Genomic DNA, 23,934 nt, shown 5'->3' with positions numbered 1-23,934 from the left:
TTGCTCCATTCTAGGTTTTGCGTTTAAAGTCCAAGAAAGCATTCATGGGAGAGGGTTTGAAAAGTGAGACGTGAGGAACATGCACGGAAAGGTACTTTTGCTTAGTGGATGGAGCTCATACCTGAAGCCAATTGAACCAAAGAGAAGTTTAACAGATAATACATAGCAAAATGGAAAGAATGCTGAGCAAATCAAACCAAATCTCATTTAAAAATGAAAATGTTGTGCACATGTGGAAGGACTGAAGTCTTTCTCAGAAACAGCTCTTAAGATCCAACATCCTTTTTTCTTGAGACAGACCTGAAGTGGGAGCCAGCAATGTACGACTCTAGCTTTAGTACATCTTTCATAACTTGTTACTTGCACATAGTCAAAAATTATTGTTAAATAATATACGCGTGGGTTTGAATTTCCAATTCCTTTGTCTCTCTCTCTCTTTTGCATTCTCTTTTTCTTTCCCCCCTGCTCTTTTAGGCTGTAAGAGAAAAGCTAGAGCCAGATGATGCTTTGATGTATGAAGAAGACCTGGATGATGAAGACTGTGGTGAAGCAGAATTTGAGGAAACCATGAAATTAAAAATGCTGCGTAGAATTGCCTTCATAGCAACCAAACTGCGGGAGTTTATTGGCAACATGATAATCACCACTGGAAAAGTTGTTGTTACAATTTTACTTGGTTCAGCAGGTTGGTGCATTTGAAAAATTTCCTCCAGAGTCCTTTAAACTTTGCATTTAACAAATGAGTTTTCAGCGCTTTGGCACCTGCGGGAATAACAATGGAAATTTTTAAGGGAAAAGAAATTGCTGTTGATTTTATTTAAATTAACTTTTTGGCAGGCATTGGAATATGCTGAGTTGCTTATATACTGATACTGTGTGGCTCTATAATTCTGTATATGACTTTCACAGTTGCTGTTTTAATCAAATGGTGAATAGTTGCGTATTATAACTATATATTTTATATATAGGTAAAATAATGTGAATTCATAGATTTGATTCTGTCACTTGCAAGTGTAAAGAGGAGCTATATTCCCATGGCCTTTAAAAAAATGAATTACTAGAAGGTTGATGATGCAGTGTGTAAAAACTGTGATAAGCAGACTTCATGTTACTTTTTGATGTTGTTGGCAAAAGTAGCTGTTTTCATATAATATAGTCAACTTTTTATAAGACATTTGATGTAGTATCACATCATCTTCTCCCAAGTGACAGAGGACAAGACAAGCGGGAATGGCCTGAGGCTCCACCAGAGGAGGGTCAGGCTGGATATCAGAAAAAAAATTCTTCACGGAAGGAGTCATCGGGCACTGGCAGAGGCTGCCCAGGGAGGGGGTCGAGTTGCCTTCCGTGGAGGTGTTTAAGGAACAGGTGGATGAAGTGCTGAGGGACATGGTTTAAGGGAGTGTTAGGAATGGTTGGACTCGATGATCCAGTGGGTCCTTTCCAACCTGGTGATTCTATGAGTCTATGATTCTATGATCATCAGCTACAGCCAGAGTGGAAGTGTACAAAATGTACACTTTACGTGTACTTTAAATGTACACTTTACATACAACTGTATGTTGGAATTAATGAATTAAAAATTGGATTGTGCAATGTTAAATTACTATTTATCTGCCTACTCAAATATTTGAATGGAGCCCTTACATATGAAGTATGAGTACAAGCGTATACTTAACATAGAGTATACAAGTATATGAAGTATAAAAAAATATATGACAAGGACTGGTCAGATGTGGCCCTCTCAGTAAGGCAGGCTCTTTCAGTGAGGTAACGTTATCTGACTAAGGTAATGTTATCTGACAGCTTCACCTGTAGCCAAATGCAAAGTAATGAATCTAAAAAGGAAAAAAAAAAAGGAAAAAAAAAAAGTAGATTATGTGGATCACCATGGCTCCTGACACAGGCAAGAGAGATGCCATTAAAGAAACCAAAAAGCCTGATGCCATTCTGAAGTTGCATGGCTAAACGTCACCCTGGGAGGATGAAGCAGAAGGATCACACAGCAATGGCAGAGGCAGTTTCTTCTGAGTGGCGATGGGCAGCTTGTCTGTGGGACTCCCAACACATACCGTGAGCCAGGAGGTGTTTAAAGGAGAGTTACAAAATGGACTTGAGGTCTGGGAAGCCAGAGAGAGACCTCGAGCTTAATTAGTTAAACACTTCTTTACTTACTGTGCCAAGAAAAAGAAAGATGAGTGGTGATTGGACTACAGCCTTGAAGCACTGACAAAGGTACGAAGTGCCTCCATTTTTTTAATCAACATCTCTTCTAGTAGAAGTTGTAACATGAGCCAATAGTTAAGTGGCAAATCTAGACAATTTCCAACCAGAAATAAATTTTGAATTTTTCACAGCCAAGAGTAATTTGCCACAATAAACAACTTATTTATGGATAGAGTGAATTCTCTCTCTCCTAAAATGTTTAAGTAAAGACAATGTGTGTCTTTGAAAGAAGAAAGGAAATAGTTACAGGCTTGAGGCAGAAATTGCTGGGTAAAGCCCCAATCATGAAGGAGTCTGAAGAGGTGATACCTGTGGTCCTGTCATGCTTTTATGTGTGTGAGCCTATGAAAACACCAGCAGGTTATACACTAGAGCAGAGACAAACACCATAATCTAAAGACTTGCTCCTAAGTACGATGTGAAAGGATATAATGATGAAGCTCAGGCAAAATGACCAAGTCCTTACAGTACACAAATTTTGCCCAGTATGACGTGGTTGTGAACACACCAGCTTTTGACAACTTCTGCAAAGAAAATGTAGCACGAGGCTCCCTATGTCCTGAGATGCTCCTGCTCCCCTTCCTCCTCACAGGCACTCTGCTCTGCAAGGGCTGTGGGTGCAAATATGCAGGGCCACCATTCAGGCATGTCCTGAGTCTGTCTGGGTAGCGACTGGACTCAACCTAGCCTGGATCTGACCCCAGAGTGCAGACCCAAAAAGGAGCAGCAAGGCAGCACCTGGCAAGGAGTGGCAGTAATCTGTCCTGAGGGAAGGTGCCTCTTAGACATGCACTAGTGAAAACCAAAAATAAATTGATGCAACTCACTACTCACTTCAGTAGTGTTTACTAGACTGGCATGCTAGATGTAAGCTCTCTTATGTCATTTTCTCCTGACCGTGACTCTTAGACATGTATGTCTTTTCTGCTTCCTCATCTATTTTTGTGGGCTACCCACAGAGCATTGAGTGTCCTTTATCATTAATTCACTTCGTAAGTGAAAACCAAAACCAATGTACATATATAGGACAGCAGAATCTGTAAATGTAAATTAAAAGTTTCTAGGAGTCCAAACCTTTTTTTAAAAAATCATACATTTACTGAATATTCTCTAGATAAATTCTATTTTCAATATATGCATCAGGATTTTTTCTATTTTAATAACTTTGAGGTATTGCAAGATTTATATGAGAAGGCTGTTTATCTGTCATGCCACTTTAGCATCTTGTACTTGGTATTAATTTTGAAATCTGATACACCAGTGCTGTCAGGCACTATTGACTGCTCTTGCAGCCATGGTTCTGGTTTTCTCCATGCTTTGTTATACATCTTTAGAAAGTGAAGATTTCATCTCAGAGGAAGGTCTGGAGAGTGGTTGTGTACTAAGCACTGAGGTATGGCTTGGATTAATTGAAGAAAAAAGATCCTTTTCTTCTAGGGCATGGTTTAGTGGTCGATAGGAATGATTGGACTCAATGATCTAGGAGGTCTTTTCCAACCTAGTGATTCTGTGATTCTGTGATTTTAGTCTCCAAGCTAATAACAGTCTTAAGAGCTCACTGTAATAATTAGCATAAACAGTAATTGGATTAAATTGTTTAATAGGCTTCTTGTCAGACTCAGAGGTTTAACAAATGCTGATATTTCCCACATTTTTTCAACCCTCCATGTTTTTAATTTTGCAGGTATGATGGTGCCATCTTTGACCTCGGCTGTGTATTTCTTTGTATTTTTGGGCCTGTGCACGTGGTGGTCCTGTTGCCAAGCATTTGATCCGCTGATATTCAGCTGTCTGTGTGTATTAATGGCTATATTCAGTGCAGGGCACTTGGTTGGACTTTATCTGTACCAGCTACAGTTCTTTCAGGAGGTTGTTCCACCAAAGGATTTCTATGCCAGGTGAGAGAAACTTCTTCACTGTGGACACATGACACATTTTTCTATTGTCACATGATGATACAAATGCTTTTCCACATAATACTTTTGACAGATTTTATGCAAAACTTCATGTTCAGTCTTGGAAGAGTTGAAACATTTCAGACCTAATGGTTTTGGATGACAGAGTGGTCAAAATCCTGACTGGGATTTTTATGTGTACAGAGTGCTGAGGCAGGTTAGGAAGAGAAGGTGATTTTGGTTTTGGCCATAGTTGTCCTCAGATGTGAGTGAGACTGATTTGGCTGAGGCAGGAGATAAAGGAAGTAATGTGGTGGCAGTGATGCAAAGGCAGTGTACACATGTACATTTCCTGGTTGTGGAAAAGAAATGCTCTGAGGGCTGATGTCATAGTGTCTTCACTGGGACAAAATGCACGTGCAGTGCCATCCTTGTGTACAGGGACTGAGGGATGCTGTGTTACTTTGTTACTTAACCTACTGTGTATAATATTAGAATGTTTATGTAAAAAATTCTCTCATGTCGTGCATGCCCGCCTTCTGTTGCTATCAAACTTAAGCCAAAAAGCAGCATTTCTAGCTACTGCAGCAGTAAATATTGATGGGATGCGATTTCACTGACCCTTTAATTCTTTACATGCTTCTATACTGTGATCTAAAGTAAGGTGAAGTAATGGATGTTTTTCACTCATTACTACTATTTTTTTCTTTTTCTGCTTGATTATGATTGCAATTTTTTTTAATTATATGTATTTTCAGGGCCATAGTAATCCTTACATTAAATTAAATGCAAGCAAGTCTTATTTTGATTTCTGGTAAGCCAATTGTTCCTTTTAAGTATTACAAGTTGAAGGTGAACGGATATTAGATGTACTGAGGAGAATGAATTAATGATATACATCTCAATGCACTTCATTAAGAGCAGTAAAAAAGATGAACTGCTTGCCTACAGTAGCTGGTACTTCAATACTTATTTTGACATTTTATTTAGTGCAGTTTAATATATATGTAGTTTGTGATCTTGGAATTTCTAACTTGAGGAGGCTGTTTGGGGGGTATATCGTTACCTGAAAAATCAGAAAAGATCTACCGAGTTCAGGTTCTCTTATGCCACCTAGCGGTGAATGGATGATTTCTATTAAGGAAATTCTATTATTAAGGTGGTTCTATTATTACCAAGGAGCTAAAATGCTCACAACTTCCCTAAAACCTTTATATTACTTTCTCCGTGTATTAAGAAAAGAAAGAAAACATGGCTTCAGAAGTCTCAGCTGTTTGGCTATGAGGATATTATCTCACAATGTTTTGCCACGTGACACCAATACTTTTAGAAAGGAAAGAAACTATGTGTTTCCTACCATTTAGCTACAATAAACAAAACTCTTTTTATAGGCACCACTTGCAAAAGTACCTTTTCTTCTTTATAATGTTCTTATTATTAATTTTAAAATACTTCAGTTTTTATTACCTTTAATTTTCAATTAATTTAATCTCAAACTGATTTTCTGCATTTAGTTATTTTTTTGTTAGTAGTATTAGTCTACATTTTATGATAAAATTTAATTCAGTACTGATAGGCCACTTTAACTTGGTCACTAATTTTTTAAATGAAAAAAACTGGTTGCAAGGAAGTTGCCTGCCCTACATTGTAGAAAGAGAAAGTACCTTCAGAGCTGGAATTAAAAATGTCCCAGTGTTGGACTGTGGAGTAGGTACTGACCTTTTTTTAAGCAGAAAATGATGTTGTTTTCATGCAGATTTTCTCTTGAACTGTTATTGTTGGGTACTCTGCCTTTTACATGTGATACCATATGAGGGACTGATTTTCTAAATTACATAAGAAATTATGTTTGAATATACAGAACACCAATGACAACTCAACAGAAGGTGCAGTAAATATATCTTCTTTGTTTCTTTAATCACAGTTCTTTCTGTTGTGGATTTACTTTGATCTACTATCAGAGAGATGTGCTTGATGAGAGAAGTGTTACTTGTGTTTGGAAGTACAAATCTGAGCGTGAGGAAAAGTCATAAGTATGATTTTTAATTGTTGGAGTAAGACTGGAATATAAGCAGTGGCTACAGGTGGAAAATGGGACATGCGGGAATGGTGCAGAAAAATATTTTAGCAGTTTCTGTTCTAGAAGATATTTTTATATCTTGCTGTTTTATGTACCATCTTGATTTGAAGCAGAGCTAAATATGCAGAGTTTCCATTAACACCGGGGGAGTGGGTGAGGGGCTTCCATGGGTAAATTACGTGTTGCGAAAAGAATCTGATTCCCCAAATTCTTCTCTGCTATTCTCACCCAGAATGTGCTGTTTGACATTGTTTTTGCAAAAGGAGAACAGCAGATCGTTCTCATACTTACTCCTTTGTAAGGGTTTTTCTTATTCAGTTGCAATAAGCTCATTGTTTGAAAAAAAATATACACCAGGTACCTGTATTTGCATGTGTTAGCTTCAGTGCCATCACAAATGGATCTGTATCTGTATAATAAGGGGAGCTGAAGTGTAAGGAACAAGAGCTTTTATTTCTCTAAATTTTTGAGGGTTGAGTCTCCAGGTTAAGTTCTCCTCAGATGCAAGTGCAGATGTGAAAACTACTCCTGTCGAGCTGCTGGTGGGTATTATATCTCTCTGCAGAGCATAATGCTGGTGTTACAAAATGCTGCTAACATTGGTGTTTCTGGGTTTGAGTTCTCAAGTTCACAGGAAAGGTACAAGTTTCTTCTGATCAATAAAAAATGTGTTGTCTCTGAATAGTAATGCATTCAGCTTACCACTATATCGATTGATTTCAGACTAAATGAACAACCCAAACAGACTGGAAAGTTCACAGATCAACAGACTCTTTCAGCTAAGACTTGCGTCATCCTTGTGCTGCTCCTTTTTAAAAGCCTTCAACTCAAAATTCTGCAAATGACTGAACAGTGTCACCAGAATAAAGAGTTTTCTTGTAAGGGATAGTCTGAAATGTGGTGAATTTACATATTTTGCCCTGTAACCTTGTGGGATTCTGTGAGCAAAGTATTTTCCCCCAAAATACGGGATAACAGCACCCTGTATTTGCCATAGTGCATTTTGCATAGTGCATTGGCATACATCAAGGCACCAATCTCCTACAAAGTTTTGGATCTACTTTTGTGGTTTTGTGGTTCTAGGATGTGCAGATAGAAGTGGCATAAACACCAACACACATGGAAATGCCATCCAGTGCACACTAGGATCTGCAGACTGAAAAAATGTATAGGCTAATGAAGAGTCTGATGGATAGCCAATGTGTCAGAAGAAGGCAGCTTAGCAGCAAAGCTTGCATGAAGCTGCCTCCACCCTAACAGCTTTTGTCCTTTAGACTAACCCTTGGTGGAGAAGTGAGCAGCAGTCACTCAAGGCAGTGCTCTAATTGCCTTGGGAAGAGTGATCCTAAATAGTGCAGGAGGACCAGCATAAGGAAGGCTGAGTTTGCCTTTCAGTTAGGAGTTGTCTTGTTGCATGAATTAAGACCAGTTAAATACCAGCTGATCTCTGTCAAATAAAATGTCCACTCTCATTTTATAATTTCATTTAAAATAGGTATCTTTTGTGTTGACTTGCTGCCATATTGCAAAATTGGTGGTTTACAGAGGCAGGAAAACAGCAGCAAGAAGTATCCACTTAAAGCCAGATTCTGAAAATACCATATTTCTGCCTTAAAAGTATTTTCACCTGAGTTAATAAAAACAAGTCAATGAGCTAAAATGGTTTTAGAAATTATGAACACTACAGCCTGAAAAAATACGCAATCGTATGTTTGTCATTTTTCAAATTGCTGCCGCTTTTCTTGCTGATCTTGTTTATTTTGGCAAAAAGATGTAATAGGGGCAATGATAAGGCCTTGCCAACATGAAGAAATAGGATCTGTGCAGTGGTATGAAGTTTATCCTGAGTCAGTAAAGTTATTCCTGTCCAAATCCGTGCTTATAAGCATATTCATTGATCCAGTAATGCGATGTAAATTTAAACTTATGTGCTTCCATAGTTTTAGATGTGTCTTGCATTGCTAGTAGTTTTCAGGCAAGTAATGTTCAAAATATTTTAAATACAAATTGTTTAATCTATGGGAAAGCATCACCCTTATAAAGCAAGGCAATCCTAGGAGTCCAGGGAGTGTTATCCACTTGACAGTGATTTGTTATGTCACATCTTCTTTAAGTGAATGGGAATTTGGAATTACACAACTGATTGTGGGAAAATCTAATCTAAGGCTGTCTTTTCAACAGGAAATTTTCATGTGAAAGGTGCCTATAAATTTCTCTAAGCAGGACTTTTTGAATAGATTATACAGTGATTAGTAATAAGCCTGCTTAAATGACTCTCTTATTTGGGAAGTGAGTGTTATATTATGATATTTGCTACAGATGGTAGATTCAGAATATCTAATTTGTTTTCAGATTTATCTGAGATGAGTCCAGTCCAAAATCCTCCATTTGAAATTCCCTGAAAGCTGTGGTCTAGATTCAGAATTTGTAGCCCAAATGCTTTGTTTATCTAGGGTAGTAAATTAATAAATGTTTAAACACAGTCTCAAATGTATTGCTGGAATTGTCAGCTCAAGATGGGACATCCAGCTGTATTTATTTTTTCTGAAATTAGTGGCTAAGTGTACTAATGAAATCTCAGCAGGAAAGCAAATATTGCCAAAAGAGTAGGACCCAGCAGATCCTTGTTGACAGTCTTGCCTCTGTGCAAGGCTAGGCATTGATCTCCTTCTGCCTTTGTAGCTACTTTGGAGCAGAGAACTGGGTAACATGTTTCACCTGAGCTGCAGCCACTGTCAGCACTTGCTGCAGATGATCTTTGGCACCTGTCTCAAAGGTGCCTCACCTCTAAGAGGCAAAATATTCTTACCTCCATATGAATTTCTGAGGTTTTTGGAGTTCCCTGCATCCTGGTTACAAGCTAGTGTTTGGCAAGATGGGGTATTTGAAGTTCATCTGTGTATCCAATACTGAGCTGCTACAGTTTTCACGCCTTATGCCTGATTTTTTTAGCCACTTACCACCACAGTACTGCAGCACTTGGTGCCAGGGCAAAGACCCCTGAATACATACCATGGAAGGATACTGCACTGTCCTTCTTCTGTTTCCATCATCCTCTATGAGCGAAAGCACATTTCATAGCTGCAGAGCATGCTCCAAACCATGCCAGACCAGCCACAGCCTTTGTCACTATGACAAGATTATGCATGAGAGCAAAGATTTCTCTCTCACAGAGGAATAGAAGTTAGCTGATTTTATTCTTATGGATGTTTTGTAGCTGAATTTTGTATTAGCTGTATAATACACTACAGCTAAGAAGACAATTAGTTCAACTTTAGCCTGTGTGCTTTTTAGAACCTTATCTTCATCTTTTTTTTTTTAGTTATTTTGCAAATGCAGTGACTGCTTCCGTTAACAGCTTAGAAATGCAAGATCAGACTCCCATTAGCAAAAGACAGTAATCATGCTATTATCGTAATCTCTTTCTAAACTGTAGCCTAGGGTAGGTGGGCTCATCTAGGCACCCATTCCCCTGAAAGGTGGGGCTAGATGGTCTTTCAAAATCCCTTCCAAACTGGTCAGTTCTATGGTTCTGTGATTCGAAGTACTCTTCTGAATTGCATGATTCTACAAAAGGTGTTTTGCCCCTGGGTTTTGTGAGCCACACAAAGCAAGTTTCTCGATATTACGCTGGGAAATTTTTCTGTACTACACAGTAAACAGTTAATTTGCTGTCAGCTGAACCATCAAAGTCAGTGTGTTCTTCATTTTCTGTGAACTACCTTATAATGTGTATCTGGTGTCCAAAAGATCCACACCTATAGCTGGAGCTGGTGTGCAGACAATTACCAGAATTCATGGCAGCATGGCAGAAGAGTTGAAAATATAGATGAACCAAGGACTACCGGCAGATTCATAGTAAAGCTTCTAACTTCCTCCATGACATTTTTTTCTCCTTCCTGTGAGTAAAGTTTACAGGTTGTTATTAAGCCTTGCATATTCTTTAGTTTTCTTTTTAGCTTCTTACCTCACTGGAAGAAGCTGGTATGGTTTATATCAGAAACTGCTCAAGATGACTGAGAAAGAAAGAACACCATTCAGAATTTAATTACAAATTGAACTTTTTTCAAGACTGAAATATGTTAATATAGGTTTTGACTGTTTTGAGTTTCACACTTTTAACCATTCTGATAGCAGTATCTGGAATATCCAAATGCGATATGAGAACCAGTGGTGGAGTTCCCAGTCAGTTGTAACATGAAAGCCTTGGAAATGTTCCAAAAATACTCACTGTTGTGAGATTTCCAGCTTAGCTTCTGCCACACGGGCATTCAGAGAGTCATCCAAAATGAATTCACATCTTTCAACACTTATTCAGAGGGAATCCTTGGAGATTCACTCATCAGTGGACATGCAATAAATGTCCATGCTCTGCTCATTTTATAGGAGAGTTGTACTCAGCGTTGATTTAAAATGGTTAGCTCAGGTTTTGGTGGAAGTCCAGTGGTGACAACAGGGCAGTCAGTGTAAACTTACCCAGCTTTACTAGAGAGAATTTGTAGCCCTTGCTGGTCTTTACGTGATTATTAATACCTATTGCTTTTTGCCACATACTATCCTTCTTTAAAATCAGTGCCAGGATCTACAGCAAGTTTGAAATTCACTAGAAAAAAGGTAACAGAGGAACTAGTAAGTAAACTGCAGCAATTTCCCTGTCAGAGCAGCCCTCCCAGCCTTCCTGGCAGCCTGTATAGCGGTGGTTCTGCATCCCCAAGGCAGAGCCTTTGGCCTTCACTGTAGCTGCCGCCCTGTGTGAAGTGCCAAATGTAGTCTTGGCAGAAGCAGTCACAACTTTATTCACGTTACTGGCATTGCACCACAAGTGATTTACATCCTTCTGTCTTCCCCTGGACTTGAAAGGGATGTAAACTGAGAAACATGCTAAGGCCTTTTAAAAACTATGGGTTTCTGCACGCAGGAAAGACCAATTTCTGAGCTGTGCTTTGGAGCAGCAGCGAGCCTGCAGCCAGTGAGCTCTCTGGCCCTGGACACAGGCGGTTCTTGTTAATAGGGAGAGGAGAGCCTTGGCACTCCCAACAACCTGTGCACTGTATCCAGAAATTGAGCCTAAGCTACAAATATAAAACTCAGTCACCATTACATGACATAATGTTGGCAAGCTGCCACTTCCATGCTGCCTCCTGCCCCGAGATAACTGTGTTACCATAACAGCTGAAGTTGTGTCTTTCTTGGGATGCGTTGAAATGTCAGGATGAGAGGGACAGAGGGAAGCGACAAAGATTTTCAAAGTGTTGGTGTTCCATTAAAAACTTGCCTGACGATTCTGTTTGACTGAACTGGGTATTCAATTGCTCTCATAACAGAGCCTTCCCACTTTTGCATCCACGTAGGCAGGTCATTCATGTGGGACCAGCACAACTCTCTGCTCACAGAAGCTCTGCTGGAGAGCTGGAGTACTCCACTCCCCCATACACAGCATGTGTCTGCTTACGTGCGTCTGATTGCCACACTGACATTTGAAGATGGACCCCCTGCCCATCACGGTGATGGATGACTGCAAAGAAGCGACCCTATAATTTTCTTTCTGTACTTTTTAAAGAGCACAGATCTGCATGCTGTGATCGTTGATCAAGTGTCTGGAAGAAAGGACAGAAAAAGAACAGAGAGACATCAACTCCTCCCCTCATACTGGATTTGCATTGTTCTTGCTTTGGGTTATTAGGAGACACGGATTACAATTAGCAAACTTCTCTACACGTTACAAGCTTGTCTTTACTCTTTCCCTGAGGTCTGCTTGCCAGCCTTTATTTTCATACTCTGACGTGCCTAGAAATTGTGATGATAAATATTTAGCACTTATGTAGCTCTCTTTGTTTTCAGCTCAGCGTATAAACATTGACAAATGAATCATCCCACATTCCTTGGAGGCAGGTCAAAAGGCAGTCCTGACTAGCCTCGGTCAAGCACACACAGGAGAGCTAGTCCTTGTCTGTGCAAGAGGCAGTCTCCATGAGTTTCTCTAAACGCTCAGAATGGATGTACTTAATTTCTTGTTTATGTTCATCTAACTGAAGCTGGGAACTTACTGATAAAAACTGAGCCAATCAGGTACAGTTTATAACCAATTCAAATCAGTTATATTGTACAGCTTTGCTTTTGAAATTAGTTAATTGGATATTTCCCAAGCCTTATTGTCCATTATCCCATTATCTTCTTTCCCACATCTTGCTATTTTCTTCTGGTTTTGTATTTAAACACAAAAGGGAGTCATAACTTGCATTTCTGCCTTAGTGCATTCTCTGCTAAAAAGAGAGTATCTTCTTCACTCATATTTTCTGCTGTAGAATCTCTTAATTTAGGTATCAATCACTCTTGCTTTTTCTTCAATCTGTTTCACTGCCAGTTGTATAAGTGAAAAATCTTCTTATCCTCTGCATGCATCACTGAACCTAGCAGACTGTCCCAGTGTGACTGAAAAGTATCATCATCCCCTTTCAGAGGTGGAAAAATTCCCTAACAGAAAAGTTAGATGAATTTCATAATCCCCCTTAAAAAGCCAGAGCTTGGAATGAAATTCCAAGTTTTTAGCTCCAGTCTGTATCCTTAGATTCCTAGGTCACAGACCAAGTTACCTCAAAGTTTAAATTACTGTGGAGCTACACTTGAAAACAATTTCTATTCTTCTGCATCTGGTTTTCTAAGAGGTAATAATACATCTCTTAAACTGGCAGGCAGTTGCATGGTTAGATGTTGTACCAGGTTGCTTGCACATTCTGGTCAAGTAGCACCACCCCACCAAGGTTATTTGAGTGTGGTCTCCTTTTCCTAAATGATTTCTACTGAAGGTTTATGCTCAATGGACTTGTTGTGTAAACTCATCCATCCTTCTCCCAGCACCTGAGCTTAGCACAAGAAAGCCGTTTGTGGGCTGTACTATCTGTTTGAGATTTGAGCAGGCTGTCCTCCTTTCACATTCCCTGCTCTACTTGTGTGAGACTTTCTGAGGTGGGACTGTTGGCTCCTGTCCTTTCAGCAGCTCTGCCAACTCACTTTAAAAAACCAATAACCTGAGTTTCTAATTGGTGCGGAAAGACGTCATTAAGCTGTGCCTCCTGCTGTGTGCTGAGGTGTCCAAGCTCACCCTCTGGCAAGGGGAAGCCTTTGTGCCCGTGGATGTTTGTGCACATGCCTTTAGTTTTCCCTTTCCCACTTTCCATATGGCTCCTTAGAAATCTGGACCTGTTTTCTCCTGATTTTCATCTCTGGGTAGAAAATGCAACTAAAAGTTAGAAATTTTTTATTTTGTTGGCATCCTTCCCCAGGCTGTGTTGTTCAGTTTGAGTTGCTTTTCTTTCCCCTCTGTAGTCACAGGGAACATGTGTATGGGAGAAAGGGGAGCAGATGGCAAACAACTGTGCATGGTGCCAACCAGTCTCCTCTACTGGGGTAGCCTTTCTTTCTTCATCCTCTCATCCCAGCAGTGCTGCCTCAGCTCCTGCAGCCTCCATGGTCCCTGAGTTGCCTCTGGTTTGTAGCTAAAACTCTTCAGAAAAAATACCCTTCTGCATTAACAGGAGTTTTATTTTAGTGACAGAACAAACAATTCTTTATCTAGCTCTCCACCTAACACATGAGTCAGGCTGTCCCTGCCAAAGCATTGACACTGATAGTCCTGGTGAGGAAGGATTATGTTGAAGGGGACACTCGAAGCTAAGGTATCAGGCAGGGACCCTAAAGAAATTTTTTCTCCAGCTTTATCCCCGTTTCTTTTTCTTCTTGCTGTCCTATCTGTTGTTATGCCCTTTGCTAGATGCTCAGCTGTCAATTTGGGATGAAAACAACAGTGGAGTCACTGCTTCAGTACATATCTTCATCAGATGATCATCAGTGGAAGTCCCACCAAAAGTACCTGAAGGCTACAGCAACATCACTGCTTTGTATCTCAGTGATGTGCTGAAAAGAGCAGCATCAATATAAATTCCAACCAGAAATCCAGAGCACAGCTGAGATGTGTCATAAGTAATGAAGCAGTTTGGGTATCCAGAAAGAAATACACTGATAGAATTAATCTTCTTCACACTAGGCTTTTGAAGATAGGTTTTTGTCAGTAAACAAGGGATTAATAGGCTCAAATCTACTATTAGTGATAACAGTGAGGAATTATTGCCTCTAAGGCAATGACAGCATACAACAAGCTTTTGGAATAGAAAGTCAGTACAAAGCTCAATTATTGGATGAACTGTGGTATATATCTCACAAATCTTTATGTTCAGGCTTAAATTCCCTTCAGAGCAGCTGGTTTATTTCAGATATACAGAGTTTTGAATGTCTGAGGTTTGGTCATTTTTTATGGATGTACAGTTCTTAACAGCTTCCAGTCACATAGTTTTAGAGAAAATTCCATTATTTGGTTACTTTAGAAAACCAGGTTATATAGCAGATAGTATTTAACATCCTGTTTTAGAGTTGTTAATTCACTTGTGATTTTATTGTGGCCGCTTATGTGGTCGTTTTGTTCTTCCTGAATTAAGATTTGTGTTGTTTTTACAGTTTTTGCAAGCTTTTCTACAACTGAGAGTCTTTAAAGACATTTTTTCTCTTCTAAAGCTTCCTGGATTAATGACTCATAATTTTTTTCTGTAGTCATTGTATTGATGGTATTAGCACACAAGTTTTAAATTACTTATTTTTTTCATGAGGTTTCTCATGCAATAGATGTGCCTTGGAATTAGCTTTCCATTTAAAAGAAAAGTCACTGATGTTGAGAAGAGGGTGGGAGATATACTAGCGCTGGTTTTGTCATTGCCAGAAAAGCTTTGATCCAATCGAAGCTATGGAAACCAAGACTTAGTAGAAAAAAAAGTACATAGACATCTGCTAAAGAGCTATTGAAATATGATGACATTAAAACAAAACTTAGAATGTTCTACTTACCCACCGAGTCTATATTCACTGTGTGTATGCCTGTATTATAGCGTTGTGATAGCAACGCTCTGAAGGAAAACACTTCCAGTCTTAGTCTATGTTTTAAGATATTTCCAAAAAAGTTATTAACTGTTAAGCTGAAATTTATAATAATACTTCTCAATCCAAACAATCAAATATTTGTGTTATTGTTAATATGGCACAGCTCCAGTTAACCAGTTCTGAATTATCCAAGTCTGAACCAAAGCACAGTCTAGGTCTTTTAAGCACTAAGAATACTTGCAATGCTTTCTAAAGCTTGTTTTCAATCCAAAATGGATAAATTTAATAACGTTAGTCCAGCTGTGGACTGAGGTTTGTGTCTGCAGTATCTCCCTACACAGTTCTCCTGCTCAGCTGAGGAGAAGGCATGAAGGATCAACTCTTTCTCTGTGAAATCTTATAACTGATGATATCTGGAAAGACAAATGCCAATTTACCCATTTATTCTTCTTTTCCCCTTAAAAAGCCATTGAAACCAAATGCCTCCCACCCATCTTACCCTTGTTCTTTGGGACACAATGCATTTCATCCAACTTTCCCACCTCCTTCCTACCTGTGTTCTGCTATTTTTGTAAAAATGTTGTGTAATTTCAGCATACTTTGGAGCATTAATCCCAGTATAGTCTGAACTTGTATTCTATGGTGTAGAAGGTAACAACTTTTTGGAAGGCAAGGATCGATGTGGAGGTACCACGGGACTGGCTGAGTTCTTTCCAACAGCATGTAGCCAAATGATGTACTGAGGGTGGCTCACAGGATTCCCTTGGCAGAGACTTTATGCATATAATTTTATGGATCATAATTTGTATGTAGCTCAGCTATTCAAATACAGGAAATTCAACAGGATGCTGTGTTTGAAAGGGGAACTCCTAACTTTTTGGAGGGATGTGTAGAAGTGATATTTTCTGTTTGCTGGTTTATTTTTTTCATTCTTTCCAGTCCTTCTCCCTTTTACCCCCAGGATATTTTCCATTTCAACAAGAATATTTACCTCCTTTAAGTCAACGTTTTAAAAAAGTTTCACTCTTCACCACCGAAACCTCCCCAAACTCTAAAACGGCGTTCAGTAACCTTAAAGAAATTGGCATGGTTGTCTTTTGAAAGACGTAAGCATTACAACACACATTGCAAATAATACTCAATTCTCAATAAGGATGCATATTGTTATTGCCTCTTGTGATAAAAGATAGCAAGATCACTTTTGGTCTGGGATTTCAAACCTCCTGCCTTTACATCCTATGGAAACAGTAGTTTCTGACTTCTAACAAATGATGTAGCATTTCATGGAATAGCTGTTCAGGGTTCCTTTCTTCCATTTTCCATGCAGTTAGCTGGGTTCTCTCTTGGTTTTTGAACCTATCATCTTGAAAAAGAATGCTTGAGAATGTAAACCAGACAATTGAGTGTATTAGGAGAACTCTTGCTTTGTTTCTTTCTTATCTCCAGTCTTTTATTATTTTGTAGGGTATGCAAAATTCTGTTTCTTTTCCTTATCTTTTATAAACAAACAACATTTAAAGCTATGCCATGATATTAACATATGCAGTTCTTTTACTGACAAAGTCTTAAACCTCTGACCAAATGATTTGTAATAAGTAATGTTTAGGAAAACGTTTGACACATCTGCATGCAGTATTAAGTTTTTATATGTTGGCCAACGAAGTAAAACCAGACAATTTCAGTCACTATACATGGCTAGAATATATAGGAATAAAACAAAGCAGCATACAAACTTATAAATATTTTTAATTAATCTACTGAGGTTTAGCAAATTGAGAACCTACTGCACTCTCAAACCCTTCTGAGGAAACGTAATCAATAGGACATGATAACAGACATTTTACTGCCACTAGGAATCACTTCACATCCTCTTTGATCGAAAGCATGAAATGAATATTTTATGTGTGGTTTGCACATTTTCGGGAGTTAGGTTGGACTCATGAGAAAATCTGTTGTATGTCTTTTGCTTCTGCTTAGTGAGTCAGAAGTGTCTGTAAACCATTTTAAGTTATTACCTTGCAGGCTTTCTGCAGAAAACATGTATGCTTTTCGTTATATTAATGTATTTTGGTGCATATCCATAACTTCAGTATACAAGACACTAAAGTGACGCTATTTATATATTTTTTTGTTCCCAATCCTTAATAAAATGAAACCGCTCTCAAACTCAGAATTTCAGCAGTCTCACCTCAAGTTCTTTCACACAAGTTGAAGTGAAAAAAACCCTAAGCTAGTAAGTTCGCTTATAAGTTCACTCATTCAAATTAGATGTTCTAAATCTCCAAATAGTTGTGATGAAACTCCATCTCCATCTCCATCTCCATCACCTCCTCTGACCAGTCAGACATTTTCAAATGGCTTGGGGGAATTTAGTGCCATTTTCATCATATGCTCCTCTGCTGATGCTTTTTTGGAACTGGCCGGCATTCTCACTCATTGCTAGGAAGCCAGAAGAGATGAAACAGTTCCTTAGGAAGACAGAGTGACAGGTATTACTTGGGAGAAAAACACAAAGGAATCTTGATTGTGCTTGGGATTTTTTTTTCCCCTTGGTTTTGTGTATTAGTGCATCAAGATTTCACACTTTCACACTGGTTTTGGAATTGCAGGTCTAATACTGTAGCAATAAAACAGCTTTCACCAATTTCCTAACTGATGTTAAACTGTCCAAATAAGCCCTAATGTATTTGCATAAACCTGTAAATGTAGACTTCTACTCTGATATTTTGGGTGGTGTCTAAGCGTGACCCCTAGGCTGTGCAAAGAGGGGGAAGCTGTCCGTTGCGGTGGTTGCAGACTGCATATGCTTCTTCTGGATCATTGGATGAGGTTGCTATAAACTGTGGTGCTCAGAGGCGCTATAGGGAGATTACTCCTGCTCTGTTAAGCAGTGAAAAGTAGTATGCAAAGTAGTACACAAACGTGTAGGAAGATGAAGCAGCTGGAAATCTAATCTAGACAAAACTATTACAGAAACTAAATGCGGTAGAAACCAATAAGGTAGAAGATTTTCTCTCTTTTGCAATCAAGATTGGATGTCTTTGTAAATCATGAACTGTAATTCAACTGCAAATTATTCATTCAATACAAGAATTATTGTGTGTCCTACATTGTGCAGGAAGTCAGAATTATTACTTCCCTTCCTGGCCTTGGAAATAATGAGGCAAATCCTGGTCTGATATCAACTCCTAAAAACATCAGTACATGCAGGATCTGAACTGACAAATATATTTTTACAAAGAAAAATGTTCCATATCCTTTTTACTGTAGGCGAAATTCACTGACCTAACAATTACTATTTTGTAATTCTGTATATGAGACATATAATTCTTTTTGTTATGTAACCATTTTTATTCATATTTAATACCATGACTAATTATTAACACCAGTTACTAACACTATCAAGTCCAACTGACAGCTCAACACCACCATGTCTACTAAACCATGTCCTGAAGTGCCACGATCTGCATGTTTTTTTAAGACCTCCAGGGGTTGTGACTCCACCAGTCATCCCTGTGTATTTAAAAGCTTTGAATAAGAGATGTCTCTGAAAAATGTTCTGCACCAACATTTCTCATTAAAGATAATGAAGAAGCATAAATATTGAATGAATAGCAACTTGTAGCCTTATTGGAGGCCAGAACAGACAGAATGAGTGTTCCCAAGATGGCAGTGCATTTTGACTGTTGTGTTGAGTACCTTTGTGACTAACACATCTCAAAAACCAGAGTTCAAAAGTGAGGAGCTGTTCCTCTGTATTCATGATTTATAAGACAAAGTGAAACGGGTTAAATAAATACATTGCTGGTCAGGTGGCAACTAAGAGGGAAGACGTGCTTTGTAACTTATGAATATTTGGTTGAATGCAGGGCCAGAAGAGAGCAGAGTTAAATCCAACAGTATATTTTATTGATAATTTGAAGTAAGCTAATGAAACTAACAGAATGAGGATTTAACTGAAATATTTCATAACAGATAGGGTTATGAGGAATGTTTCTTCAGTAGACATAGAATTAAAACACAATTTTTTCAGACTTTATAGCTACAGTACATCATGCTATGTGCTATAGGAATGGCATATATGATTTGAAGATCATGTCTGCTTGGTAGGGAGTCCAAAGACCTTAAAAAACTGTTCTTTACCATGTTTCTGTGGGAAATATTCAGCACTTACTGTCAAAGGAAAGACTTCCTGCTTCAGTAAGAATTGGATTTACTCTGATTCTGATGTTTGTGAAACAACAGTAGATTGATTTGTACTGTGCTTACGTAGAAAAGATTAAAATGAACCAAAGACAGAGGGATGTGTTGGTAAATAGAGGTAGCAGATGAAACCAGTAAGAACTCAACAAGCTTGATCATTGACACACAAAAATTACAAGTCAGTTGGCAGAGAGAAAAGCAGATAAAACAAGATGTTCCCCTATGCCGATAGAAATATGAATGGAATACAATCCAGCGTGAATTTCAATGTGATGCAGCCAAACACCAGCCCTGAATATGCTTGGATGCTACGGAAGTTTGAATCTGAGTCAACTCCAAACACAGCTCTGTCAGCTCCTTCAGGTTAAAACAATTTATTTTGTATGCAGGATCTTTTTATTCCCCTTTCCAACCTGGGATGCACCCAAAAACTCTGAGAAGTCTTAAATTTTATAGCCTTTGGCTCATTTTGACAATCAGAATGAGCAGTGAGTGCTGATAAATTGTTTAATGAAATGCTATGGAGCTCTAGTTCTGGCAGTTAACAGTATTATGCCCATTCTACAAACCCCCTGAATGAACAGGAATAACCTCTCCTTTTCATATCCATTTCACTCTGTTGTATCCAAAGAGCAGAGTTCGAGTGATCCATCTCTGAGTACCATTCTTTGTGTTCATTCACCCTTTCATGTTTGGTCTTACTAGGTAAAGGAAGAGGAAATCTTTTAGATATTTACCATTTACCATAAAATCCTCTGGCAGAAAAGCTTTTTTAAAAGGTATTCGTTTTGCTCTTTCACAGTGATGATCGTTTGGGGTGGGTTTTTTCCTATCAAGAAATAATTCTCCTTGAACTTCTCTTAAAATCAAATCTATTTCTTGGAAAAACTGAAAACCTCCTTACCCGTTGTGGAAGAAAAAGTGTTGTCAATAAAACAAAACTGTATATAATGAATACTGACATATGCTACTGGTAACTGTATGCACTAACTTTGGAACTCTGCAAAGTATTTTCCACTGAAAGAACCAGATTAATTTTGACTTCCTCCTAGCTTTGTTTCAGCATTTAACACGCCTGCAAAGCATCTAACATCTTCTCTTAAATTTAAACTGTTAGAGGGTTATTTTTATTATTAAATATTTTTTCCAACATAAGTTTCTTACTTGGTAGAAATATTGTGAGATCCCAGTTTTTCCAAAAATAGTAAAATATCTCATATAATTGATATTAATACTGCAACTGCAATAAAAATAGTTATATAATTAATTTTTCTTCATTTTTTTCTTAATGATTTGATCATCCACAACAATTGCCTTTCTGAATGATTTCCTTTTCTGTTCACAACAGCTATGAATTCACTGAAGCTCTGTATATTTATAGGCATTTGCACAATTAGGTAGGCAATATTAGTATAGGCTTTTTACAAAAAAAAAAAAGTCAGTAGGCTGTTCGGTGTGCTGAGGAGATGTACTTTACAGCTCTGTCCTGGCAGAGTGATTGGAATGGTGTTGTATGTCAGTTTACTAAATCTAAAATGTCGTGTTGCTGTGATCTGCCAAATGGCCTTGCAGTCAGATTTTCTATTCCCTTTTTCTGTAGCTCTGGACCTATGAGGTGGAGGTAATTTAAAGATTTCACATTGGACATGGGAAATGTAATAATATCATACTCCGATTTTTTATTTTGAAAACGAAGTGTAAATACTGTTTATTTTCACTAAATATTGTGGAATAAAAATATTCACAGCATTTTAGATATATTGACAAATGCTGGTTTTGAACAGGGTAGTCAATGTTATAGGCAAACAAAAATTACTACAAAAAATACTTAAACATTGTAAGATTTGGTGTTTATTCTCTAATTCTGTTGGGTTTTTATATCCACAGGTTGTTCGGTGTGACTTCTCTTACACAGACAAACTGCTCAAGCACTTGGATGATCATCAAAAATCAAGAGTTACGTTGGTATCACCATGCTAATCCAATCTTACTGCTGGTGATGTACTACACACTTGCAACTCTTATCCGTCTTTGGCTACAAGAACCCATTGTAAGGGTAACTTCCTCCACTTTTTTTAGCGCTAGTGACTGTGAGACTGGCCAGTGCACATACTTGCTAACAGAGATGCAAACATTCAAGGAAGTTAAGGGAAATAGACAGCAAGTGCAAGCTGGTACCTTAATTATGTTTTTGGGTTTTTTTGTAAGGATCTTCAAGAGTCTGATCTTGCAGCAATCATATGGACATTCTTAAAGTCAGCAGGACTGATTTGTGTAGGGACTGTGATGGCAAAGCATTTGTGCTTGTTCTGATTTGGAAAGTCAGTATTGATGTGAAGTAGCGTGGGTTCTCTCAAATGGAAGGCAAACACCAATGGCTTGTCTAGCAGGACTGAAGTAGTATACAGGCTGGTGCAGGATGCTGCAAGACAAGACAAGAGATTTCATATTTTATCATAGAGAGAGAAAAATTTTCTTAAACCTTTTTCTCCTGAAACTGTGCACCTGAGGGAAAATCCCAGCTTTCATTTAGGAGCAAGAGAAAAAGGAGACAAAATGTAAATTTTTGCTTCTTCCTGTTTCAGAGAAAAATGGGAATGTAAGAATCCAAAGATATCTTAAAAGCCTAGAAACTGGAAATATAAAGAGGATGATCCTAAGCGTTATTTATTTTAATCTACTGATTGTCTGAGGCTTGATATGAGTTTTAGAGTTCAGGTTTAGCAGTGCTGTAAACTACAATGAAGGTACTCATGACTGTGCTGTGACGTAGTGTAGTTTGTAATAGCAAGGAAAAATGTGGGAAATTTTCTTATTTTATGGATGTTTCTTCATATAACAGATAACATAACAGTTTTAACATTTAAAAGCAGACAAAATGCATCAACTCTGAATTGAGATGTCTGATATTTGGGGTTTACATATATCGGCCTCGCAATAAAAGCTGAATGATTCCAGAACTGTCAGCTTGATTTATTTAAAAGAACGTCTCTTAAGTGTCCAGAAATCTTAGGAGAGGCTTTTCTAAAGTCACAAGGTTTTAAAAGATGGTGGTCCAGTGCCCTCTGGCATTGGGTTCTTTTAGGGTTTATTTCCAATTATTTTTTTTCTGCAGCTACAACAGCTGGAAACTTGCTTTTTTCCTTTCCTTAGGTGAAAACTGAGATTTCCAAATAAAAATATGATTTTAGCATTGGGACTGTAACTAAAACTTCACATCTCACAAAATGCCTAGTAAAATCATGAGAACTACTCACAGAGGAGTAACCACATGTGAAGTGCAGTCAGTGGGAGCTGTGTGATCTTAGAATCTCTGGGAATTCATTTACAGTACCTGGGTTGTTTTCCTCCAATTTTTAGCATCTTAAAATTTGGTGCTGCATCTAAGTTGGTTACTGTACTTTTTCAGTGGAGAAAAATGGGACTGTTTGTCCCTGGACAGAGTGAATCCTGCAAGTTCCTCCAGGGACTAGATAGGAACTGTAGTGGACTTGTCTGCACTTCTTTCTTTTAGACTACTTGTGTTGTCTGAGATGGATATTCCCATAAGACACTAAAGTCAGTCTCTGAGAACTGGAAACAAGTCAAATTAGAGATGCTTTCTAAGCAATTGAGCTAGAGCGAGTAAGTATTAAAAGAAAAGAGGTTAATTTAAGATAAGTTGATGTCTCTCAAGCCCATGGCCACATGAGAGGCAATACAAAGTTTTAGCACACCCATGGGAACTTCAGATACCATGGGAATGATGCTTCGCTTGAAGACAAATGGACTCTTAAAGAAGAGAATGTTGTGAAGAAAATGATAGCCATGCATTAATGCTTATTTTTGATGCACAGGATGTAGTGATGCAAGTATTTTTTATTAGAAAGAGATACTGAGGTTTGCAAAATTTACTGTCTCTTACACATTTCCTCCTATGGCCTTTTTTTTGTCTAGATGCATTGTTGTTTTCTCTAAGTGGTGCCGTAGAACAGGAATTAATCTTTCTCTTACTGGCTTCATCTTTGTAGACTCCATTCTGTATTATTTAAATCCAGAAATAATTGTATTCCAGGTTTTATTGAAATGTTTTTTGACTTGTGAATTTGTGGCGCATATGACTCATTTTGGAACTAGGTACATAACCTACCATTGCGATCCCCAGTGTCTTCAAAGTTACATCATATTTAGAATCTCAGCACTAACCTACATACAATTGGGTGGATGGCAAAGACAATATGCTATAAGCACTTTAGTGCAAAGCAGTTGTTCTCTGTGCAGTAAAATGGGGCTCATCTTGGCAACTTTATTCAAAAGAATCTCCTAAAAAAACCCTGTATTGAACAAAATGTGTATGATAGATTATACATAAGGAAATATTTATTCAGTCTAAAAAGATGTACATAAGCAAAATATATTACTGGTGTAGCAAATTCAAAAATCAGAGTAAGACTTTTGGACCTGGTGTTTTTTTCCTTGTGTGAATTGCATCTTGGGGTCCTCCTGTGTACAGAATTCCTGCTGGACTGGAGCAGGAGTTGTTTCTCAGATAGGTGCTCTTGAGAATCTCTGCAAATAAGAAGAGGCAATATGTCTCTGGAGATTTCAGCTCATAGATGTAAC

General features: G+C 38.2%; 1 protein-coding gene across 3 annotated transcripts in view; it reads left to right on the top strand.

Moving 5' to 3' along the window:
* The window catches only part of PIEZO2 (piezo type mechanosensitive ion channel component 2), a 305,264-nt gene that overhangs the window by 179,606 nt on the left and 101,724 nt on the right, over positions 1-23,934 (top strand). For all 3 annotated transcript variants that reach the window (XM_054059990.1, XM_054059989.1, XM_054059988.1), the window contains exons 6-8: positions 475-685; positions 3,911-4,124; positions 21,220-21,388. In XM_054059990.1, coding sequence (XP_053915965.1) covers positions 475-685; positions 3,911-4,124; positions 21,220-21,388 — 594 coding nt within the window. The remainder of the gene's footprint in view (positions 1-474; positions 686-3,910; positions 4,125-21,219; positions 21,389-23,934) is intronic.

This window comes from Cuculus canorus, chromosome 2, assembly GCF_017976375.1.
Source record: "Cuculus canorus isolate bCucCan1 chromosome 2, bCucCan1.pri, whole genome shotgun sequence".
Taxonomy (NCBI): domain Eukaryota; kingdom Metazoa; phylum Chordata; class Aves; order Cuculiformes; family Cuculidae; genus Cuculus; species Cuculus canorus.
The sequence above is the reverse complement of the archived record's forward strand: the minus strand, read 5'-3'. Positions and strand labels throughout refer to the sequence as shown.